We start from the raw sequence: 21,331 nt of genomic DNA, 5'->3' as shown, positions 1-21,331 counted from the left end.
AGAGTGTTAGAGAGCTAGGATGTCAGATGAGGAGGGAGTGGTTAAATTTTTGAGAAAAGCCAGGTTTTCAGATGTTTACGGAAGGGTTGGCGAGCACTCAGGTTCCGAAGAGGGGAGGTAAGGTTGTTCCAGAGCTCGGTGAATCTGAAGAGGAGGGAAGTCCCCAGTTTTCCTGGGTGGGAAATGCCTTTTAATGAGGGGAAGGATAGTTTCGATTTTTGGGTAGGTCTGGTGGTACTAAGATTCGAGGAATTCCAGGACAGTGGGATTAATGGAGGAAGGATGCCGTGGAGGATCTAGCCTTTAAGTATTTAGACAGTTAAGTGGCTTGGCTTCCAAAGGGGTAGCTATGTTAATCTGGTGTAGAAGCAACGACAGATGCTGATGACAACCTACACACTCAGAAATTTATTGAGGTATGAGCATTTAAGGATACGAGGAGTGAATGTGTGTGTTTCGAAGAGGGGAGGGGAGGGGGAGCTGTGGATGATGTGTACAGAATACAGAAAAGAATTGAGAAATACCTAGTGATAACAACAGTATAATTGAGCTGATTATTGTGGACTCTTGTCTTTGAAAGGTTCATGCTACAATAAATGTTAGTATACAAGGTGTAATCACCCTGTATCATTTTTGTATCTTGCCTGTTCCCATCACACTTATTTAATCTGAAAGGTGCTAAAGCAGACTAATTAAAATGTGTCAGGTTTGGGACAGGGCATTTTTGTGCTATCAGCAAAGCTAAAAATATATTTTACCTGTTCGAATATCAAAACCTTCAGGTTGACATAGACCGTCAATGATTATCTGCAATGTCTGTTCTGTTGTTTTCAGGTTTTGAGCAATTTTGGCCATTCCTTCTGCAAAAATAATTTTATTTACACTGTTCTGCATTTCAGGCTTTCCTATGTCATCTGAAATCCCACCAATAAGCATCAGAAACCTATTTAAAGAAAAATAATTAATTGCACACATTAACAGTCACATTTCCTAGTTTTAGAATAACATAGGGAGGTTTTCCATACCACAGATTTAAGACAGAAATGTAGAGGGAAACACATTTCACAGAATTGCAGAAACCTGAAATTCACATAAAACAAAGGTTAGGGAAAATAACAGTTATTTTCTCTTTGAAGTGTTTTAATCAACAGTGATAAAAATAAATAGCCATTTATAGAATATCACAGAATATCACTTTCATTTATGGTTTTGAGTTGTAAGTATTTACAATAGCTGATTAGTTAATAAGGAATAACCAAACCCTAACAGGGATCAGATTCAAAGTTTTCATTCACTAAACACACAATAATAGTGTGTACACTTTTCCCTCCGAATTTGCAGTTTCAGCATTTACGGTTTCGATTATTCACGGTTTTTAGCATGCTGGCTCCTCCCCCCAAATTACAACAGCTTGCATAGAGAAATCACTGATTCCAAGTGTTTACAGAGAAAATCGCCGATTCCCAGCACTTTCTTCACCGTGTTTTGCCTCTCCTTTAGGAACAAGCCAGGTCTCCCACCATGTTATTCGCGGTTTCGCCATATTCGCGAAGGTTTTTAATAGTAAACAGCGAATAACATATGAAAAAGTTATTCGCGTTTTTTCTGTATTTGCGGTTCTGTTAATACCCTATCACAGCAAATACGGAGGGAGAAGTGTATTGGAAATAATTCCAATTAGGAGCAGCGATGGCTGATAGGAAGAAAGGACAGGAGATTTTAACAAAGCCTCTTTTATAATAAAGAGGGTTTTTTTTGTCTTTGCTAAATGCATTCACCAACAAAATGCAGACTTTCTTTAAGCTGGGCTTTGCATTACTAAAAACACAGAAATGATACTGTCAAGTATCCTCAATACTGGCAGAATGATAGTAGGCATACAAAACAGTTTTCATACGTGTTTGCATGATGATAACAGCATGAAAAATCAATTTTTAAATGTGAAATGGGGCAATGTGGTCCACTAATAGAACCACATTAAACTATTTTATAATTAATTTATAATAGCTTAGTTACAAATTTCTTAAACTGATCAGGCTCTTATTCAGACTGCAGGAGATCGTTGGCGATCTTCTGCAGTCCATGCCATATCCGGCGACCCCCAATGAATTTCCAGTCTATTCTTGGCTGGCCAAGACATAGCTGCCTATGCCAATATTCAGCGGCTAGCCGGCTAAGTCTCAATGGTCAAACATATACCACCCTTTTAGGTGGTCGTTTTTGGCTGCCAAGCTTAGCCAGAGAGCTGCTGAATATTGGTGATGACCTGTTACGTCATGTGACATAGCTGCTCACCAGCCAATCTGGAGACAGGGATATTCAGCATGAAAGAGCTGGTTATCCCCTGCAGAATATCAATGGATAGTCGGCTATGTGCTATTTAGATGGCTGAGACACGTTCCCAGTAGACTAAATAGCACTGAATATCGGGTCTGATAGTTCACGCGGTGGCCCATCAGGTTCAGGACCTGTATAGTAGTCCTCTATCTATACCCTTTGATCCCCTTTTCCTTCAGGAAAGCATCCAATCCCTTCTTGAAACCCAATAGCGTACTCTGTCTTATCACATCTTCTGGAAGCGCATTCCAGGTGTCCACCACCCTTTGGGTGAAGAAGAACTTCATAGCATTGGTTCTGAATCTGTCCCCTCTTAGTTTTTCCGAATGCCCTCTCATTCTTGTAGCTTTCAAAAGTTCGAATAATCTGTTCCGCTCCACTTTCTCTATGCCCTTCATGATCTTGTAAGTCTCTACCATGTCCCCTCTAAGCCTCCTCTTCTCCAGGGAAAAGAGCTCCAGTTTCTCTAATCTTTCAGCATATAAAAGGTTTTCCATACCTTTTATCAGTCATGTCGCTCTCCTCTGAACCCTCTCGAGTATCGCCATATCCTTCTTAAGGTACGGCGACCAATACTGGACGCAGTACTCCAGATGCGGGTGCACCATCGCCCAATATAACAGCTGGATAACGTCCTTCGTTCTGGTTGTGATACTCTTCTTGATAATAACTAGCATTCTGTTCACCTTCTTAGAGGCTGCTGCGCACTGTGCTGACAGCTTCATTGTTTTGTCTACCAGTACCCCCAAGTCCTTTTCTAGGCTACTTTTACCCTTTGCCAGCCTTCCCATCGTATAGCTGTACATCGGGTTTCTGTTTCCTACATGCAAGACCTTACACTTTTCTACATTAAAGTTCATCTGCCATTTATTCGCCCACTCTCCCAGTTTGTTCAGGTCCCTTTGTAGATCTTCACAGTCCTCCTTAGTCCCAACCCCACTAAAAAGTTTTGTGTCATCTGCAAATTTTATAATTTCGCACTTCATCCCGGTTTCTAGGTCATTAATAAATACATTGAATAGCAGCGGTCCGAGTACCGACCCCTGTGGAACACCACTCGTGACCCTTCTCCAGTCCGAGTAGTGGCCCTTCACTCCCACCCTTTGTTTCCTTCCCATCAACCAATTTTTGATCCATCTATGCACCTCTCCTTCCACCCCATGATTCTTCAATTTCCATAGTAGGCGTTCATGGGGTACCTTGTCGAAAGCTTTTTGGAAATCCAAATATACGATGTCTATGGGAGCCCCTTCGTCCATTTGTTTGTTAATTCCTTCGAAGAAGTGCAGTAAATTTATTAGGCACGATCTTCCCGTGCAGAAGCCATGTTGGCTTGTTTTCATCAGTTTATTCCTTTCTAGATGCTCAACGATGCTGTGTTTTATCAGCGCTTCCGCCATCTTCCCCGGGACTGAAGTCAGACTTACCGGTCACCTCTTGATCCTTTTTTAAAGATTGGTGTAACATTTGTTATCTTCCAGTCCTCCGAGATCACCCCTGTTTTCAGGGATAGATTACAAATCTGCTGTAGTAGGTCTGCTACTTCTTCTTTTAGTTTTTTCAATACCCTAGGGTGGATTTCGTCCGGGCCCAGAGATTTGTCAGTTTTTAATCTATCTAACTGCTTTTGTACGTCTTCAAGGCTTACCTCTATGGATGTTAATTTTTCTGCTTGATCTTCTGTGAAGATTTTTTCAGGTTCCGGCACGTTGGATGTGTCCTCTTTTGTAAATACTGATGAAAAGAACATGTTTAGTCTATCCGCCACTTCTTTTTCCTCCTTCACCACTCCTTTCCTATCTCCGTCATCCAGCGGTCCCACCTCCTCCCTTGCCGGCTGATTCCCTTTAACATATCTGAAGAAAAGTTTGAAATTTCGTGCTTCCCTTGCTAGCCCCTTTTCGTATTCTCTTTTTGCTTTTCTAAGCACTCGGTGACATTCTTTTTGATGCTTCCTGTGCTCTTTTCAGTTTTCCCTGGTTTTGTCCTTTTACCACATCCGGAATGAATTTTTTCTTATCCCCTATCGCTTTTAAACTTCTTTAGTTATCCATGCTGGGTCTTTTGTTCCGTTCTTTTTGCATCCTTTTCTAAATCTGGGGATATACAGAATTTGTGCTTCGCTCACTGTGCCCTTAAATAAAGACCAGGCTTGCTCCACAGTCTGCAATTTCCTTGAGCTGTTCCTAAGTTTCTTTCTTACCATTACTATCATCGCTTCATAGTAGAGAATGACATGGGGAAAAAATCTGTCCCCTTCACTGCACCGTCCCCGGCCCACCATCCTCTGAACCGCCCCGTCACCGCCGTTCCCTTCACCGCCCCGTCACCGTCACCGCCGTTCCCTTCACCGCCCCGTCACCGTCACTGCCATCCCTGTCACCGCCACTGCCATCCCATTCACCGCCCCGTCACCGTCCCCGCAGCATCCATATAAGCCTTAGTACTGCAATATTTAGCTTATTCCTTTCTTATAAATCAAAGTTCCTGCTGCTGAACTAGAGAAAGATGTTCAGCTGGCAGGGCTTTGTTTATAAATTTTTATCAACACAACTAATATACTACTTTATCCTAAAGCAAAAAATAAATAAATAAATAGAATTTTTTTTTCTACCTTTGTTGTCTGGTTTCTGCTTTCCACATCTTCTCATTCAATTCCTTCCATCCACTGAGTGGCTTCTCTCTGCGTCTTCAATTTGCTGTTACTGTGCCTCTCCCTTCACCCCCTCCCACAATTGGTCTAGCACCCATCTTCTTCCCTCCGCTCCCCCATAGTCTGGCATCTGTCTTCTTCCCTTCCAGCATCTTCTCCCCACTCTGCCTTCCACATTTCCCTTCAGGATCTGTTCCTCTCTATCCTCTTTCAATGTCTGTTCTATTCCTTTCCACCACCACCCTTCCCTCCCTCCTTTACCATCTGTTCCTTTCTACCACCCTTCTTTCATATCTTCTATCAGTCCCCCCACCATCACTAGCAGTCTCTCTTCTCCCTTACCATGAGCAAATAGAACTTCTGAAAATTGTATTGCTGATGCATTATTTCTAATGCCTCAGCATTAGACATCAATTTTATAATTCTTATTGTCTGCTCTGATTTCATTCACAATTTGGTTTGTGTTGTGGCTGAGGATTCCATGAGGCATTTAACCTTTTCCTGTCTCTTGAACTGTAATTTCAAGTTGATTCCTTCAATACTGGAGTCTCACGGCAGTAGCAGTTTTCTCTTTTGGGCTCTTTTGACATTGTTTAAGGGATTTCTTGTACATTTGGTGCTGGTCTTCTTTGATGAGGTCACTTCAGAATCTATTTCCAAGGAAGATAAACTTTTTCCCTTTTACTCCCTCCTTCCTTGTGTGAGCCGGGAACACGCAGTCCCAGCAGCCCCCACCCGAACGCCGGCTCGATCGTTTAACCAGCCTCCTTTCTCCACCTCACCTTAGTTTGCCGGCTTTCTTTTTCGGCGACCGGCACACTTTCAAAGAGAAGCGCATGCGCGGCTGCTCAAAGTTCAATCTTCTGCTCTGCTGCAACTTCCTGTTTCCGGTTGGGTCAAAGCAGAAGATTGAATACTGAGCAGCCGCGCATGCGCGGCTCTTTGAAAGCATGCCGGTCGCCGAAAAAGAAAGCTGGCAAACTAAGGTGAGGTGGAGAGAGGAAGCTGGTTAAACGATCGAGTCGGCGTGCGGGTGGGGGCTGCGGGGACCGCGCAATCCTTGATGCCTCACTGCGGTGACAAGACCATTCACCGCTCCACGGAGCGGTGAATGGCCTTGTCCCCGTCCCCGCAGAGGCTGCTATTTTTCATTCCCCGTTTTGGCGGGTTACCCGCGGCTAAACGCGGTAGCCGCGGGTAAACCGCCACCGTGTCATTCTCTACTTCATAGTTTCCTTTCTTGAAGTTAAAATTTGTCGCTGTGGTTCTCTTCCCCATCGATATTCCTATTTCGACTTTGAACTGGATTATATTGTGATCGCTGTTTCCTAACGGTCCCACTACTTCCACTTCCCTTGCAGGTCCTCTTAGCCCATTGAGGATTAGGTCCAGAGTGGCATTCCCTCTCGTCAGTTCTCTGACAAGCTGCTCCATGAAGCAGTCCTGTATAGCCTCCAGGAATCCGGTTTCCCTAGCACATTTTGAGTATCCAAGACTCCAGTCTATCCTGGGATAGTTGAAGTCTCCCATAACAATGGTGTTACCATTTTTGCATTCCCGCCTCATCTCGGCTTCCATTTCTTCGTCGTTTACTTCAGTTTGCCCAGGTGGACGATAGTACAGGCCCATCTTTATGGTGGACCCATTCCCTCCTGGTATTTTAAACCATAGTGATTCCAATTTGTCGGTCGTCACCGCTGTGTCCACTGTGGTTGAGTGTATGTTATCCTTTATGTATAGGGCTATTCCTCCTCCTTTCTGATCTGAACTGTCTTTGCGATAGAGTTTGTCCCCGGCAGTACTATGTCCCATTTGTTTTCTTCATTCCTCCACGTTTCAGAGACTCCAATGATGTCTAGGTTCTCTTTTTTGGCCATGACTTCTAATTCTCCCATTTTGTTTCTTAGGCTCCTTGCATTAGTATACATGCAATTTAAGTCCTGGTATTTTCTTGTCTTCATTTTCTTTTTCTGTGCTACGTTTTTCTTATCATCCTCTTCTTGTCCTGTCAGCTCTTGTTTTTTGCCCATTTTGTCTTCCCCCTGTGCTACGTTCTTTTTATCATCCTCTTGTTCCATCAGCTTTTGTTGTTTGCCTGTTGTGTCTTCCCAGCATTTTTCCCTTTCAGTATCTTCTCGGGATACCTTCTTTCGAATCATCGACACCTGGTCGACTGTCGGCTTTCCCCTTCTTCTTAGTTTAAAGCCTGCTCTATTCCTCTCCTGACGTTCCTTTAAGTTACACAGGTAGTTCTAGAATAAGGGCATCCACGCCTAAATTTAGGAAACACATAAGGAGGAGGGATACGGAGAGACTCCCCAAAATACACTTCTGTCTGCTCTGAAAGAATCATAACGTCTTAATTGAAGGATCAAACATCGCAATAACCAAAAACCTTTGTGGAACTCAAGCACTGGCATATTTTACAGCCGTTTCCCTCAATTTCCCATAATTTCATATACTAGGCAAAGAACATTAGAGGAATGGTTTGGTCATCAATAGTTTGGTATAGATATAGACTAATGACAAATGGGGTGTATAAAGCTTGTGTCTATGAGAATTTTGAGCCTGGAGTGACACTGCTGAAGTCCATAAGTAGAGTATGAGATGATAAATTTTCAGAGTATTTTATGAGGTGCTAACTTTCAAATCTCTGCATACAGGTCATCCTTCTTATTTAGCCTCTCATACTATTCCTTAAACTCCTTCCTGCGCACTTCATTCCTTGGACTCTTAATAGACTTGTTCTTCCCTCGCCCAGAGTAGCCTGTTATGAGACCACTCATTCAGCAGCCTATTTATTTTCCTCCTTATCTTTAGAATAGCCTACCCTTTTACATACGAGCAGAACAATATTTTCCTAAGTTCAAGTGCCTATTAATGACCCTTTTTAAAAAAAAAAAAATCAATTTTCAAGGTGACCCCTTGCACGGAAGAGGATGCTGAATTGTGTCTCTCCTGCTGCCTCCCCCGATAATCTCTGTTTTTCATTACCTCTCCTACAAGTGATAATGGCTCTGTTTCTCAAGCTGATCGATGCTTGCAATTTTATTGCACCTTTGCGAGTGGGACTAGCAGCTAAACTATGCAGAATGTAGAAAGAGAGAGATCGTTGCCGGGTGATGGAAAACTACATGGCGCTGACCCCAGGCCTTGTTAGTCCATCCATTGCTTTCACTTGAGTGACGGAAATCACCACCGAAGTTACGGCGGCCCTTGAAACCATACAAGACAAATGGCTGCTACCTACTGACTCTAAATTAGAACTGCAAGGCAAATTGGAGGCTGTGGGCAAGGATTTTGGGCTGTTCCAACAGCGGGTCAGCGATGCCGAGGATCGCATGGGAGTGGTAGAGACCGCTCATCATTTCAGTATAGTCACTGAACCTAGTCCAGAATGGCACAGAGTACTTCAAATAAGGTTTCACCTGAGCTCAGTCAAAGCTTGATCTCTCCTAACCAAGGCCATCAGATGATTCACCAAGATGTCTTAATAAAGACAACTGCTGACTGCCAGTAGATGGTACAAATCATTCAGCAAAACTGCAAGGACTGTTTCTGTACTATGGGATTTTTAAAACTCCTACTGTTTATAATCCAATCTGATTTCTTTAAGGTGATGAAAGAGAACCCCTTTTGATTAAATTTTTAAAGAAATGGTAAATTTGAAAATATACTGTAATGAGTTTCAGCTATAATTTACTAGCTAAATAATAAACAACAATTTAACTCTGAGGCCCCCTTTTATCAAGCATGGTTATTATCGCCGGCCACAGTGGTAAAAGCTCCGAAGCTCATAGAATTCCTATGAATGTTGGGACTTTTACCGTAGTGGCCAGCAATAAAAAACCCTAATGCAGCTTGATAAAAGGGGGCCTGAAAGGTTTACAAAGAATAAAATAAAATTACATTAAGCAAAAACTAAAAATAAAAAGCAATAAAACAGTTACAGCAATCTTTTTTTTTTTTTTTTTTTGTATTAAGAAAAGTAACTCAGCTACTAATTTATGATGCTCCCAGTAACAATGAAAAATATTTCAACTTGTCTCTAAAAGACCCCCTGTGTCTCACAGTATGGTTTTCCCAACCCAGCTGACGTGAGAACTACTGTTCTAGTGTTGATGGATGGACAATGCCACATTAGAACAACACAAGTGACAAGCAACAGCTGTCTCTACTTTGACTGACATGGCAGATGTAGCATGACAATCCCTGTGAAAGAAGCTTCCTGACTCAACATTCATATTCACTAAGCAGACCCATCACAAATGAAAATGTGGAGATCTCGACTACAACATATCACTTTGACTAGTAACTTTCCAAAAAGGGTAGTAGTTACTCTGAAACAGCGGTATATATATTATACAGAAGCAATACAATATTGACATTTAAACTGCAGAATTTCTAACTATGAAGCCGTTTTACTAAAGCTACAGTAAAAGTGGCCTCTAGGCCTACATTTCCAGTGCCTACCTTTGATGTGAATCATACCTCTGTATGTGCTTTAGGCCACCTAATGTCACTTCTAGTGTTAGCCATGCCCACAGTAGCGTTAGATGGCCTAAAGCACCTATGTAGGTGCAATTCCAGTGTTGATTTTTTTTAGGCACCAGTAGGTGCCTTGAAACTTAGTTAAAAACGTTTAAACAGCGTTTTTAACTGAGCTTGTGTGCCTACCGGTGCCTAAAAATCCAGCACTGTTTAGAGAATCTGGGAAATTGTCATGGAAATGAGCAAAGGCTACTCACCTGCTTGTTAAACTCGCATTTCTGCCACTTCTAGAGCCAGGAATGGCAAATACCAGCACCCTAGGGCACTCTCTGACTAGAGGACATGGGTGATAGATTAGTTTATGAGGATTTAACTACAAAGCGATATAAGACTATTTGGATTACAATCATCGGTTGACTTGCGAGGGAGAAGAAAAAGGAACGCTAAGGCAAAATATTGCTACTAAGTGGAAGTTTATTTTTTGAACCCTTTAGCTTATGGATTATTAATATTTATAATTTAATTTCAGTGGCTTTCACAAACTTTTTTTGATCTGAATTGCTGGGTTTTTTGGTCTGAATTTTTTTTTCTCCTGTTGGGAGGTTTTTCTTCTCAGGTCCTTTTTCCAGTTAAGCGTCGATGAGGATAACTGTAACTCAGGAAGGGGCGAGTTCTCCCTTCGTTTGAGTTGAGATCCTCTTGGATTTTGAGGCCCTATTTGTTAAATTTATTTATAAGTTCAGTACAGCCGCTGCAGACAAATTAAAGCCGGACACATTTTTTTTCTTTGGTTTACTTTTGTGTATTGTGGCCTTCCCTCTGACACTTTTGATAGCGTGATAGACATCAATGACATAATGAGCAAAATTTCATTTCTGATATTACTAACAGCTGTTGGCTGGAATCGTCACTGAGGTCATTGCGTCTAAGGTAAATAATATCATCTCTGGAGAGAACATTGCTAGGAACATGCTCACAATGACGGACTTTATGTGCAATGCTCCCTCTTAGAATTGGCTGGATGCATGCTACTACTATTATTAGTTATTCTATAGTGCTACCAAATATACACAGCCCTGTATATTTCATGTGAGTGGCAAGTTTGAAAAACCAACAATTTTTGATCCCAGTATTAGTATTGATTTAGTTTAATTAATTTTTTACAGTTTAATTTTCTTTGAAAGTTGGGTTGGGTCAGTATTTTTGTAAGCAATGTAAAATATATGAGAGATTGTTCACACGCTCTGCTTAGCTGTGCCCTTGATAGCTGACAATGATTATGATGTTTTTTATATGGATGAAATGTTGACAAGTATGTGAACAAAAATTTATACAATTAATTTTTGCACAGTTGAAGATGTGCATTTTTGCACACCCAAATGATATAGTTGCAGTTTGCACATTTATAAGCTTTAACCCTTTCAGGACCATAAGGATCGTAGGCCAATTTTTGTGGTTTTGACGACATTTTTATGGTAAAAAGGGCTTGCAGATGCCAAAAAATTGATTTTTTTTGTGAAATATCATTATTTTTTTTTTTTTTAAATCAAACTTCTGGCTTATGGACAGTGTGGCAAGTGAATCTTCTCGTCAATCTGGCAACGACGCTAATGAATGAATGTCGGAACCAGTTTGTTTACATAAAGGCAGTATCATATGGAATCCGTACATATCAAATTTAGAACTGTAGACTATCCCAATCAAAATTTATAGGATTTTAAAGTTATGGGACAAATATGTCCCTTGGTCCTGAAAGGGTTAAGGAGGTGGTGGAAGATCAATGATTAGAATATGGCTGCCTTAGTTGAATAGCTATTCTAGCTGACTTGAATACAATTAGCAACCTATCTGAGATCTTTCCTCCAAAAACTCTTGGGGCCGATTTACTAGATAATAGTCTTATTTTTACTTTTTCAAGACCTTTTGGCAATTAATAAGATCCACTTTTGGTTTTGCATTTTGACTTTGGATTGTGGTATTGCAATTATTTTTTGGTTGTTTTGTTGAACAGTTTAACCAGGTGCCCAGCTTAGTACCAAACAATGGAGTTCTTGCCAAGCTTTCCAATTTCCTTATCACCAGCAGCAGGCCAAACCAGGGTCTGGGATTTAAGGATGATCTCTGTGAAGCTATGGAACCACCTGGCTAAAAGGGAAATCATTCAGTAATGGTTAATGTTTGATATTCCCATGCACCGTAACAGCTTTCAATGCAAAAAGGTGCTAAATATTTTCAAATGCACTTATTGAAATACATGCCTATAAATTAAAGAGCCAAGAGTAAAAAGATATCAGGATGCATAAAAAGCAATTGAAATAGAAACTGTATCAGCCTGTGCCAAAAGAGACAAGATTATTTTAGGGCAAATATCTTTTTTGGAGCACTTGGTGGCTGGCTGAATGGATGATACATATTCAGTGCCAACAAAATGTTTCTGTACCCCAAGTATAATAACTGAAACCTGCCTTTAGTGATAAAACATATATAAATGCTTTACCTGCAGAAACGGATTCTATAATTACTGCTCGTTCTAAATGCAGGTAAAAGAATATATGTACATCACTAATGTGCACATTTTTAGCTGGGTATTTTAGAAGGCACTCCCATAGGCTGGGCTAGGTTAGAGAAAATTACTCATGTGGGCTTTCTTTAGCCATGTGGGTTTTCACAGCAGCCATTTTTGTTCGCAGCTCTGTATGGGGCAGGAGGGGATAGTATGGGACGAGTTAAAAAAGAGCAATGGAGCGCTATTGGGTAGACACTAGCCCCTCTTCTATTTTGCTCCAGGAGTTATCTGTTGCCATCAAATACAGGATGAAGAAGGACTTCATCAGAAACAGCCGAAGAACATAGCTATGACTTCTGTGAATTATTTGTGGAGAGAATATACTGAGAAGGCAATGAGAGGCAGATTGAGCCATGATAAATAGTATCTGAGAATCATGTATTTGAGGTGGTCTATGAGTAAAGAGTGTGGTGGGGAAGTACAGGGGCAAAGGAGTTGTGGAGGGGGGTCTAAGAGAAATTTTGGAAAAGGGTTTAATGGGTATCCAATTTGGAGAGGAGGATATGTGTATAAGGTGGGACAGAGGTGGTGAAGGAGAGAAATTCTATTTCTAAGACACTGCCAGAGTAAAAGCGGGGAGGGTCATAGTCAGAGATAATGAGGGGAGGAGAGAAGTGATTGGGATGATGGAAAGTATACACACTCAGGGCTGACAGGTATAGCTTGGGTATGTGATAGCCTAAAGGGCTGATGGGCTAAGATGTATGAGAGAAAAAAACAGAGGAGGATATTAAGGAGAAGGATACACTAGGGGATGACTGGGGTGAAACGAATCTGAGAGAGATGACTTGGGGATAATTTGGGGGTCAGGGAGTCAAACCAGATGGGATGGAAGAACATGAGAGAAGGTGAGTGAGATGAAATAGATGAGAGGGCTTTAAACTAGAAGTGATAGGGCAGGGTGATCAAAGCCCCCAGGTGAGTATAAAACCTCAGGTAAGTAAATCACTAAATGTGATTAGGGCTTTGTCAAAAGTCAAACCAATGCTATGAATGCTAGATTTCCAGATTGTGATCCAAAGTCATGTTATTAGCAAATTAAGACTTTTGTAATGCTCTATTTTTGGGCATTGCAAAAGCAAGAATTCATGACCTGCAGGTAATACAGAATATAGCTGCTAGACTAATTACTGGAGTATCAAAATATAAGCACATCACTTGAGTATAAAAAAAATTACACTGGTTACCTATTGAATTTTGAATAGAGTACAAAATTTTGACAATACTCCACCATGTGTTTTATGGTGTGACACCATGGTACTTGATCCAAATATTAAGAAGTTACATTCCAAATTGAAAGTTAAAATCTGAATTGACTATGGGATTGATTGAGGAAAGAAACCAGGATGTACACTATATAAAAAACAGCTTGGCTGCTGTATCTATAGCAGGCCCAAGACTTTGGAACTCAATAAAAGGGAAATTAAGATTATGTGTAGACTTTAAATCCTTTAAAAAATCATTAAAGTCTTGTCTATTTGTGAGAGCTTTCGTTATATGACTGTTTTAAACTAGTAGATGACAAAGCAATCTCATATGTTTTTTTTTTTTATGTAACATTTGTTACCCACTTAGGATATAAGCAGGTTAGAAATTTTTAAAATAAATAAATACCTCTACATGGATGAGAAAAGGGGGCAATATCTGGAAAGCAGTATATAACTAATGCTCGAAGTATGGGAAACAAGATTTTGGATCTAGTCTAGCTGTGATGGAATAAGATGAGTTGGATATAGTGGCAATCACGGAGACGTGGCTCACAGAGAACCATGACTGGGATGTAGTTATACCAGGCTATAATCTGTTCAGGAAAGACAGGGTAGGAAGAAAAGAAGGGGGAGTAGCATTATCTAATATAATAAAGCCCTAAGCACATATGTGCACTCCCACCTGCGTGCTCCCGTTTTCCGTGCGCTGTAGGGCACCACAGGTAGGAGTGCGCATGCGCGAGAATCCCCCGAGGTGGATGTCGGCCGCCGCGGCTGTCGGGGGCTGCAGGCCGCAGCGGTGGCTGTCGGCGGCTGCAGGCCATGGCGGAAGATGGCTTCACCTGTCTGAATCCTTGAGGTTGCAGAGGTGACAATCTGTTTCAGGGGAAAATGAAGGGGCTGGAGGCATGTGTGCTGCTTGATTATGTGAGGGAAGAGAATCTACTCTTCCCTTCCAACATGTTTTAGGGCCATGAGGAGCAGTTTTAGGAAGTGTGTGGAAGTACACCTGGGCCTTGGATAAAGGAAGAATCAGAAAGCAATGTTGGTAGAGGGTGTGAAAGGAGGAAAGGGAGAGATGGAAATGGTAGGATCACTGCTGCTTTGGGGCACTGAGGGAGGAAAGGTTGGTACGTCAGGACTGTTGCTGCCGCCTCGGGAAAGTAAAGACCCTGTCAGGAGGGCCAAAAGGGTACAAAGGAAATGGTGAAAGGTGAGGTGGTGGGACTGGGATCAGTGGGAGGCAGAGTCCGGGCATGATAGAGGCGGGGCATGGGTGGGGTCAGAGTCAGGGTCAGGGTATAGGTGGGGCTATTCTAGCACCCGTTACTGTAACGAATGTAACGGGCTAAAACACTAGTATGTTAAGATCATATTAAAGCAACACAATTGCAGGAGGTTATAGAGAAGGAGTTATAAGAAAAAAGTAAAAACAGAAAAAAAATAGATTTTTTAGAAAAACCAACCCAGATAAAGATAGAAAAAAGTATTTTTATTTTCAGTTTAGTGATGAAAATATGCAACTCAACAATCTGATGCTGTATCGCCCCTGGAGTAAACTGGATGTTTTGGAAGCCAGTTCAAAGTCTTTGACCTCAACTTAACTCCTAAATAGAATTTACATGCTAGATATACTTGGATTATGATGTCTAATTTGATTTTTTTCTGGTGCATAATTAATTATCTTGGATGCAGAACACAACCGCCATCCCTGAGGCTCTTGTATCGAGCCCAAAAATATCTTGTGTTAATAGAACTTCAAGAATGTGCTTTTCAGTATTGTTGAGATTAGATCATTACAGTTTTGCAGGGAGACAATACACTGGGACTCCAAAGCCTCCCACCAGATTCACCTGGCACTCTTTCCCTCACTCCCTCCTACTAGGAGAACAAACTTCTAATCTGTGTGCCTTCAAAGATGGCTTTAATCACACATCAATGTGTAGGGCTGCGCTGGTAAATGAAGGAAGGTGGAGATGAGGGGAGATTGACGCCAGGCTGTTGCAAGAGGAGCAACATTTTATTTTCAGCTGAATACTGTAAATCTGTATGGTCTTAATTTAGAGAATGTAAGGTAAACATATTATTTGATCATATAGAGGCAGTGGAGACAAAGACTGCCTAAATTCAAGAACGCATGGGCAGGCAGGCAGGCAGTATCTCTTAGGGAGAGGAGGAGATAGTGGATGCTGTGGATGGGCAGACTGCAGGGCCATTTGGCCTTTATCTGCCATCTTGTTTCTATAGGATTTTTCTATACAGGCAATACATTAAGGCTAAATTATATACTGTAGATTTAGCATACATGCTTTTTATTATATTATAATAATGTATTTAAATATATCAGTTAAATTTGGTTTGAAGATCAACATACTTACACCTTACAATATATAGTATATTTTTTGAGATTGCCATTTATTGGTACTTTAATATTTTCCACTCTGATTAACATATTTTTTAATGAATTCCTCTCAGGCATTTTGGGCCTGATTCTACAAATGGCACCTAAATCAGTAGGCACCTCGAAAAATGGTGCCTCTCATATCAATCAAATTTTCCTTTTATAAAAGCATGACTAGAAGGTGCCAGTATGTATGCCGAGATTTTTGGACCAAAAAAATGGCACAAAAAATGGGGAGAAAACCAAAAAACCTCTGTGGAGTGACGATGTTACTAAATGGACTTTATTTGAAAGTGTCAAAGTTCCAAAGGTACACTGAAATCATCCACATAAAATAATTTCATCCACATAAAAATAAATCATCCACATAAGAGCCTTAAAGGACCTAGTCCGCTAGGGATACAGGACCCAACACAGTCCGCGTTTCGACAAAAAGTCTTCTTCAGGGGTCCTTGGGGGTCCTATAAAGGTGAATACATGGGAAACAATTGTGTGATGAGCCGGAAAAAAGTGGATAGATTCCGTACAAATATAAGGAAGTTCTTCTTCACCCAGAGAGTGGTAGAAATCTGGATTGCTCTTCCAGAGGCTGTTACAGGGGAAAGTACCCTCCAGGGATTCAAGAAAAGTTAGATAAGTTCCTGCTGAACCAGAATGTACGCAGGTAAGGCTAGATTCAAATAGGGCACTGGTCTTTGACCTAAGGGCCGCCACATGAGAGGACTGCTGGGCATGATGGACCACTGGTCTGACCCAGCAGCGGCAATTCTTATGTTCTTATCTAATGTACCTGGGGCAATGGGGGGATTAAATCACTTGCCCATGATCACAAGTAGCAGCATGGGTCTGAATCCACAACCTCAGGGTGCTGAGGCTGTAGCTTTAACTACTGTACCACACACTCCCCTTAAGTATATCTATTTGAGTAAGTGCTAGACTCTATTGCTTAAGACATAACTGCAAGGGAGCGACGCATGAGTGGAATTTGGGAGGGCCATAGGCATGTAACTGCATGACACGCCCAACTTAAAGAATACTATCAGTTGTACACATTGCATGATGTACCTAGTAGAGAATGACACGGAGAAAATTTCTGTCCCTGTCACTGCCCCGTCCTTGGACCACCATCCCTGTTGTTCCCTTCACCCCCCCGTCCCCGCCGTCCACTTCACCGCCCCGTCCCCGCAGCATCCATACAAGCCTCAGTACTGCAATATTTAGCTTATTCCTTCCTTATAAATCAAAGTTCTGGCTGCTGAACTAGAGAAAGAGATGTTTAGCTGGCAGGGCTTTGTTTATAAATTTTTATCAACACAAATAATATACTACCTTATTCTAAAGCAAAAAAAATTAAAATATAAATAAATAAATTTTTTCTATCTTTGTTATTTGGTTTCTGCTTTCCTCATCTTCTTATTCAATTCCTTCCATCCACTGTCTTCTCTCTGTGTTTTCCATTTGCTCTGTTACTGTGCCTCTCCCTTTACCCTCCCCCCCAATTGGTCTGGCATCCATCTTCTTCCCTCCGCTGCCCCAATAGTCTGGCATCTCTGTCTTCTTCCCTTCCAGCATCTTCTCCCCACTCTGTTCCCATTTCCCTTCCAGCGTCTTCTTCCCACTCTGTCCTCCCCATTTCGCTTCCAGCGTCTTCTCCTCACTCTGTCTTCCCATTTCCTGTCCAGCGTCTTCTCCCCACTCTGTCTTCCCATTTCCCGTCCAGCGTCTTCTCCCCACTCTGTCCTCCCCATTTCCCTTCAAGCATCTTCTCCTCACTCTGTCCTCCCCATTTCGCGTCCAGCGTCTTCTCCCCACTCTGTCCTCATTTTGCTTCCAGCGTCTTCTTCTCACTCTATCTTCCCATTTCCCGTCCAGCGTCTTCTCCCCACTCTCTGTTTCCCATTTCGCTTCCAGCGTCTTCTCCCCACTCTGTCCTCCCCATTTCCCTTCAAGCGTCTTTTCCCCACTCTGTCCTCCCCATTTCGCATCTAGCGTCTTCTCCCCACTCTGTCCTCCCCATTTCGCTTCCAGCGTCTTCTCCTCACCCTGTCTTCCCATTTCCCATCCAGCGTCTTCTCCCTACTCTCTGTCCTCCCCATTTCCCTTCAAGCCTCTTCTCCCCACTATGTTCTCCCCATTTCGCGTCCAGCGTCTTCTCCCCACTCTGTCCTCCCCATTTTGCGTCCAGCGTCTTCTCCCCACTCTGTCCTCCCCATTTCGCTTCCAGAGTCTTCTCCCCACTCTGTCCTCCGCATTTCTCTTACAGCGTCTTCTTCCCACCACCACCCTTCCCTCTCGCCACCTCACCGCTCTTCACTGGAAGTTGTATCAGAGGAGAAGCTTCCGCTCACACACTCGTGACTGCAGGCACAGGCAAGCAGTCTCCGCCGGCTTCAGTAAGTTTCTTTACTAAAGCACTGCGAAGGTAAGGGGGAGGGAGATAGATTTGGTCATAGGGAGGGGACCGCGCCTTCCATCCCTTAACTGCGGGGACAAGGCCATTCATTGATCCATAGGGCCTTGGCCCATGCCCATAATGAGCACTTTCCTCCCCCACCGTTTCCGCGGGTTAACTGCGGGTAACTGCCACTATGTCATTCTCTGGTACCTAGTTGTGCTAACTTATACCAGATACTGACCTGCTCACTGCAGTTTTGGCACAACAAAGAGCCTTTTTTAACAGCTTAGGCCAGTGGCCTTTAACCTTTTTTCACATAATGGGCCACAGTGTGAATATGAGAAAACCATGAAAAGATTTCAAGCTTACACCTATTACTAATTTTGTAAACCACCCTGACCTGTTTGTTCAGACTGGGTATTAAATATCAAAAATTACTACTAATATTCATTCTACAACACTTCAAGGATATATTTTCAAACTCACTAAATTTTGGATTGTCAACAGCAGCAACTCCCATAAATGAGACACCTGAGTAAAACACCTACGAGATTGTTTGCAGTTACTTTATCAAGTTGGAAAGATTGAAATAAATGCATTTACAGGATCTGAAGAACATTTCAGCCAACTGTTTGAGGGCCATAATGGAGGATTTTAGGGGCCACGTGTTGGAGACAACTGGCTTACGTTCATTCTAGAACTGGCACGGAGCATACCCCATTGTGGTACCTATATCAAGGGCTCAAGTTATAGAACTACCCAATAGAATTTTAACAGGCACAAAATATACATGAAACAGATTATTTTCTATATTAAAAACAAAAGTCCCTTTTACAAAGCTGTGATAGCAATTCTCCCGATGAAAATGCACCGAAGCCCATTCAGTTCCTATAGGCTTCGGTGCATTTGTCACGGGGGAATCACTACTGTGGCTTTATAAAAGGGGTCCTAAATAGGAAATCTGTTTGCATTCTTCCCACCTTGACTGAAGCCTTACCTCTTTGCTATATCGTACGACTCCGGGTGGATACAAGTTTGGTCCAAAGGGTTTGGCTGTAGTTTAACATTTGCTGCTGATTTATTCCTTTTCTTGACCTCAACACCTGCTTTAGTTGTAATACCCGTCCTATGTGCCTGACCTTCTGCTTTCGGTTCACATTGCTGACTCCTGTCAAAAAATGAAACACACATATAGTTCTTGGTAGATGAATGATCCTGATGTGTGCGCCCACACACATAGAAAGTGATCACTACTGCAAGCTGTTCATTCCGGAAAGAAATTCTGTTAAACAAAGAGACATTAATTGGCTGGCTCCATCTCGCAAGAGACTAAGATAATGCTATACATGATTTTCAGAAATTATATTTAAGTGCAAAGAAACAGTCTGAGTGCTACGCAAAAATAAAATCATTTAAAAGGAAACCAATTAAGCAGCCTGGCAAAAATAGTACCTTATTAACACTAACAAATAATTAAAGATGCAAACTACCAAATAAGGTTTCTTCCTCAAAGGATACGGCTGAAATAAGAGACTATCAAATCAGGAAACTTTTGATGTTACATATTTTTTTACCCTTTAAAATATACTGTATATTTACTGAAATGTCTTACTGTTTTTAATCAAACTTCATGTAGACATAATGAAAACCACTATAGTAATGTTACAACAAAAAGGCATACATTTCTTTTACTGACTTATAAAACTAGACAAAATAGTCAACCAGAATTAATCAACCTGCTTATTCCCTATAGTTCATCTAAGTCTTTAAGATCTGTGTCTAAAAATTTGCTCTCTGTCCCATCTTTGAAGTTTATCAATACAATGAGGTCAACCATTTTTTCTGTCACTGCGCCATCTCTTTGGAATAATATTCCTGTCCACTTACGGGAAGAGTCAAATCTTAATCATTTTAAAACAAAACTAAAAACATTTCTTTTCCTTGATGCTTTCGAGACCTAAATGCCCTTTTTAGGGCTATGTAGTTTTAATCAATTATTATTATTTTTTTTTTTACACCTTCCCTTTTGTTCTTTCCCTACATGTTCTCTTTCTTACTTGATAAATTATAGTTCTGTCCTTCTTCCCTCTTGTTTCTGTTTGTTTTTTTGAATTGTTTTTAATGTTTTGAATTATGACTGTTGTTTCCAAAGGATCTATAGTTACCCCATATACATTTTTAACATAATGTTTCCCGCATAGAAGGTTGATTGGGCGGTTTATAAAATTTCTGAATAAACTTGAAACTTGTATTTGTGGTTTCAGCATTCGTGGTTTTGTTTATTTGCAGTTTTTAGCTTGCTGGCTCCTTCCCCCCCCTCCCAATTACGTCAGCTTGCATAGAGAAATCGCTGATTCCCGACACTTTCTTCACCATGTTTTGACTCTCCTTCAGGAACAGGCCAGGTCTCCCACCATGTTATTTGCGGTGTCACCATATTCACAATTGTTTTTAATAGAAAACAGTGAATAACATATGAAAAAGTTATTTGTGGGTCTGTTAATCCCCTATCACAGCGAATAAGGAGGGAGAAGTGTACTTTTCAAATAATAGAATTACCATACACACATAAATGACCACAATACAATCATATACACATGCATGTAAGCACATAAGGCTACAAATACCAATATTCTGGTTATGAGTTATTCCAGGAGTAGGAAACCTTGGTCCTTGAGAACCACAACCCACTCCAGTTTTCAGATTTCCCAATGAATATGCATGAAATCTATCTGCATGTACTCCCTCTACTATATGCAAAGAGAATTTCACTGGGTTGTGACCCTCGAGGACTGAGGTTACCCTACCCCTGCACAGTTTTATAAAATGGGACCAAAATGTAATGCAACATAATTTGAAGGTAGGCATACACATGGATGGAACCTGGGCAGAGGCACTCAGACATGATAGATTATTATAATTGACGTGCATTTTTTTAACAGTTAAATGATTTTTATTGATGACAAACAAGTACAACACAATGCAGAGAATATTGCAGGTCAATAAAAGTAACAGGACCTGAATAAGCAATAACAAGGTGTACTGTCATCATTTACACAACAAACTACTAGCCTTCCCCCTCCAAAACAGAAATGACAGACACCCCCCTCTGTAAATATCCCCGCTCCCCCCCTCCCCATCGTCAACCATCCAAACTAGACGGAGAACTGGTCGAGGCCCTGGTTCCTGAGAGGCCTCAACCCGCCAAGCGTAAAAGAGGGAAGCCCCCAAACCCAAAAGCAGAGCAACAAAAAAAATACCAAACCAAGAAAAGGAAAGA

General features: G+C 41.5%; 1 protein-coding gene across 20 annotated transcripts in view; it reads right to left on the bottom strand.

The window, feature by feature from the left end:
• Positions 1-21,331, bottom strand: part of SRBD1 (S1 RNA binding domain 1) — a 307,187-nt gene that overhangs the window by 10,038 nt on the left and 275,818 nt on the right. For all 20 annotated transcript variants that reach the window (XM_033935755.1, XM_033935737.1, XM_033935739.1 and 17 more), the window contains 2 exons: positions 19,049-19,219; positions 759-943 (listed from right to left, as the gene is read on the bottom strand). In XM_033935755.1, coding sequence (XP_033791646.1) covers positions 759-943; positions 19,049-19,219 — 356 coding nt within the window. The remainder of the gene's footprint in view (positions 1-758; positions 944-19,048; positions 19,220-21,331) is intronic.

The sequence above is a fragment of the Geotrypetes seraphini genome, chromosome 3 (genome assembly GCF_902459505.1).
Source record: "Geotrypetes seraphini chromosome 3, aGeoSer1.1, whole genome shotgun sequence".
Taxonomy (NCBI): Eukaryota; Metazoa; Chordata; class Amphibia; order Gymnophiona; family Dermophiidae; genus Geotrypetes; species Geotrypetes seraphini.
Note: the sequence above shows the minus strand (reverse complement) of the source record. Positions and strands in the feature narration are given on the sequence as shown.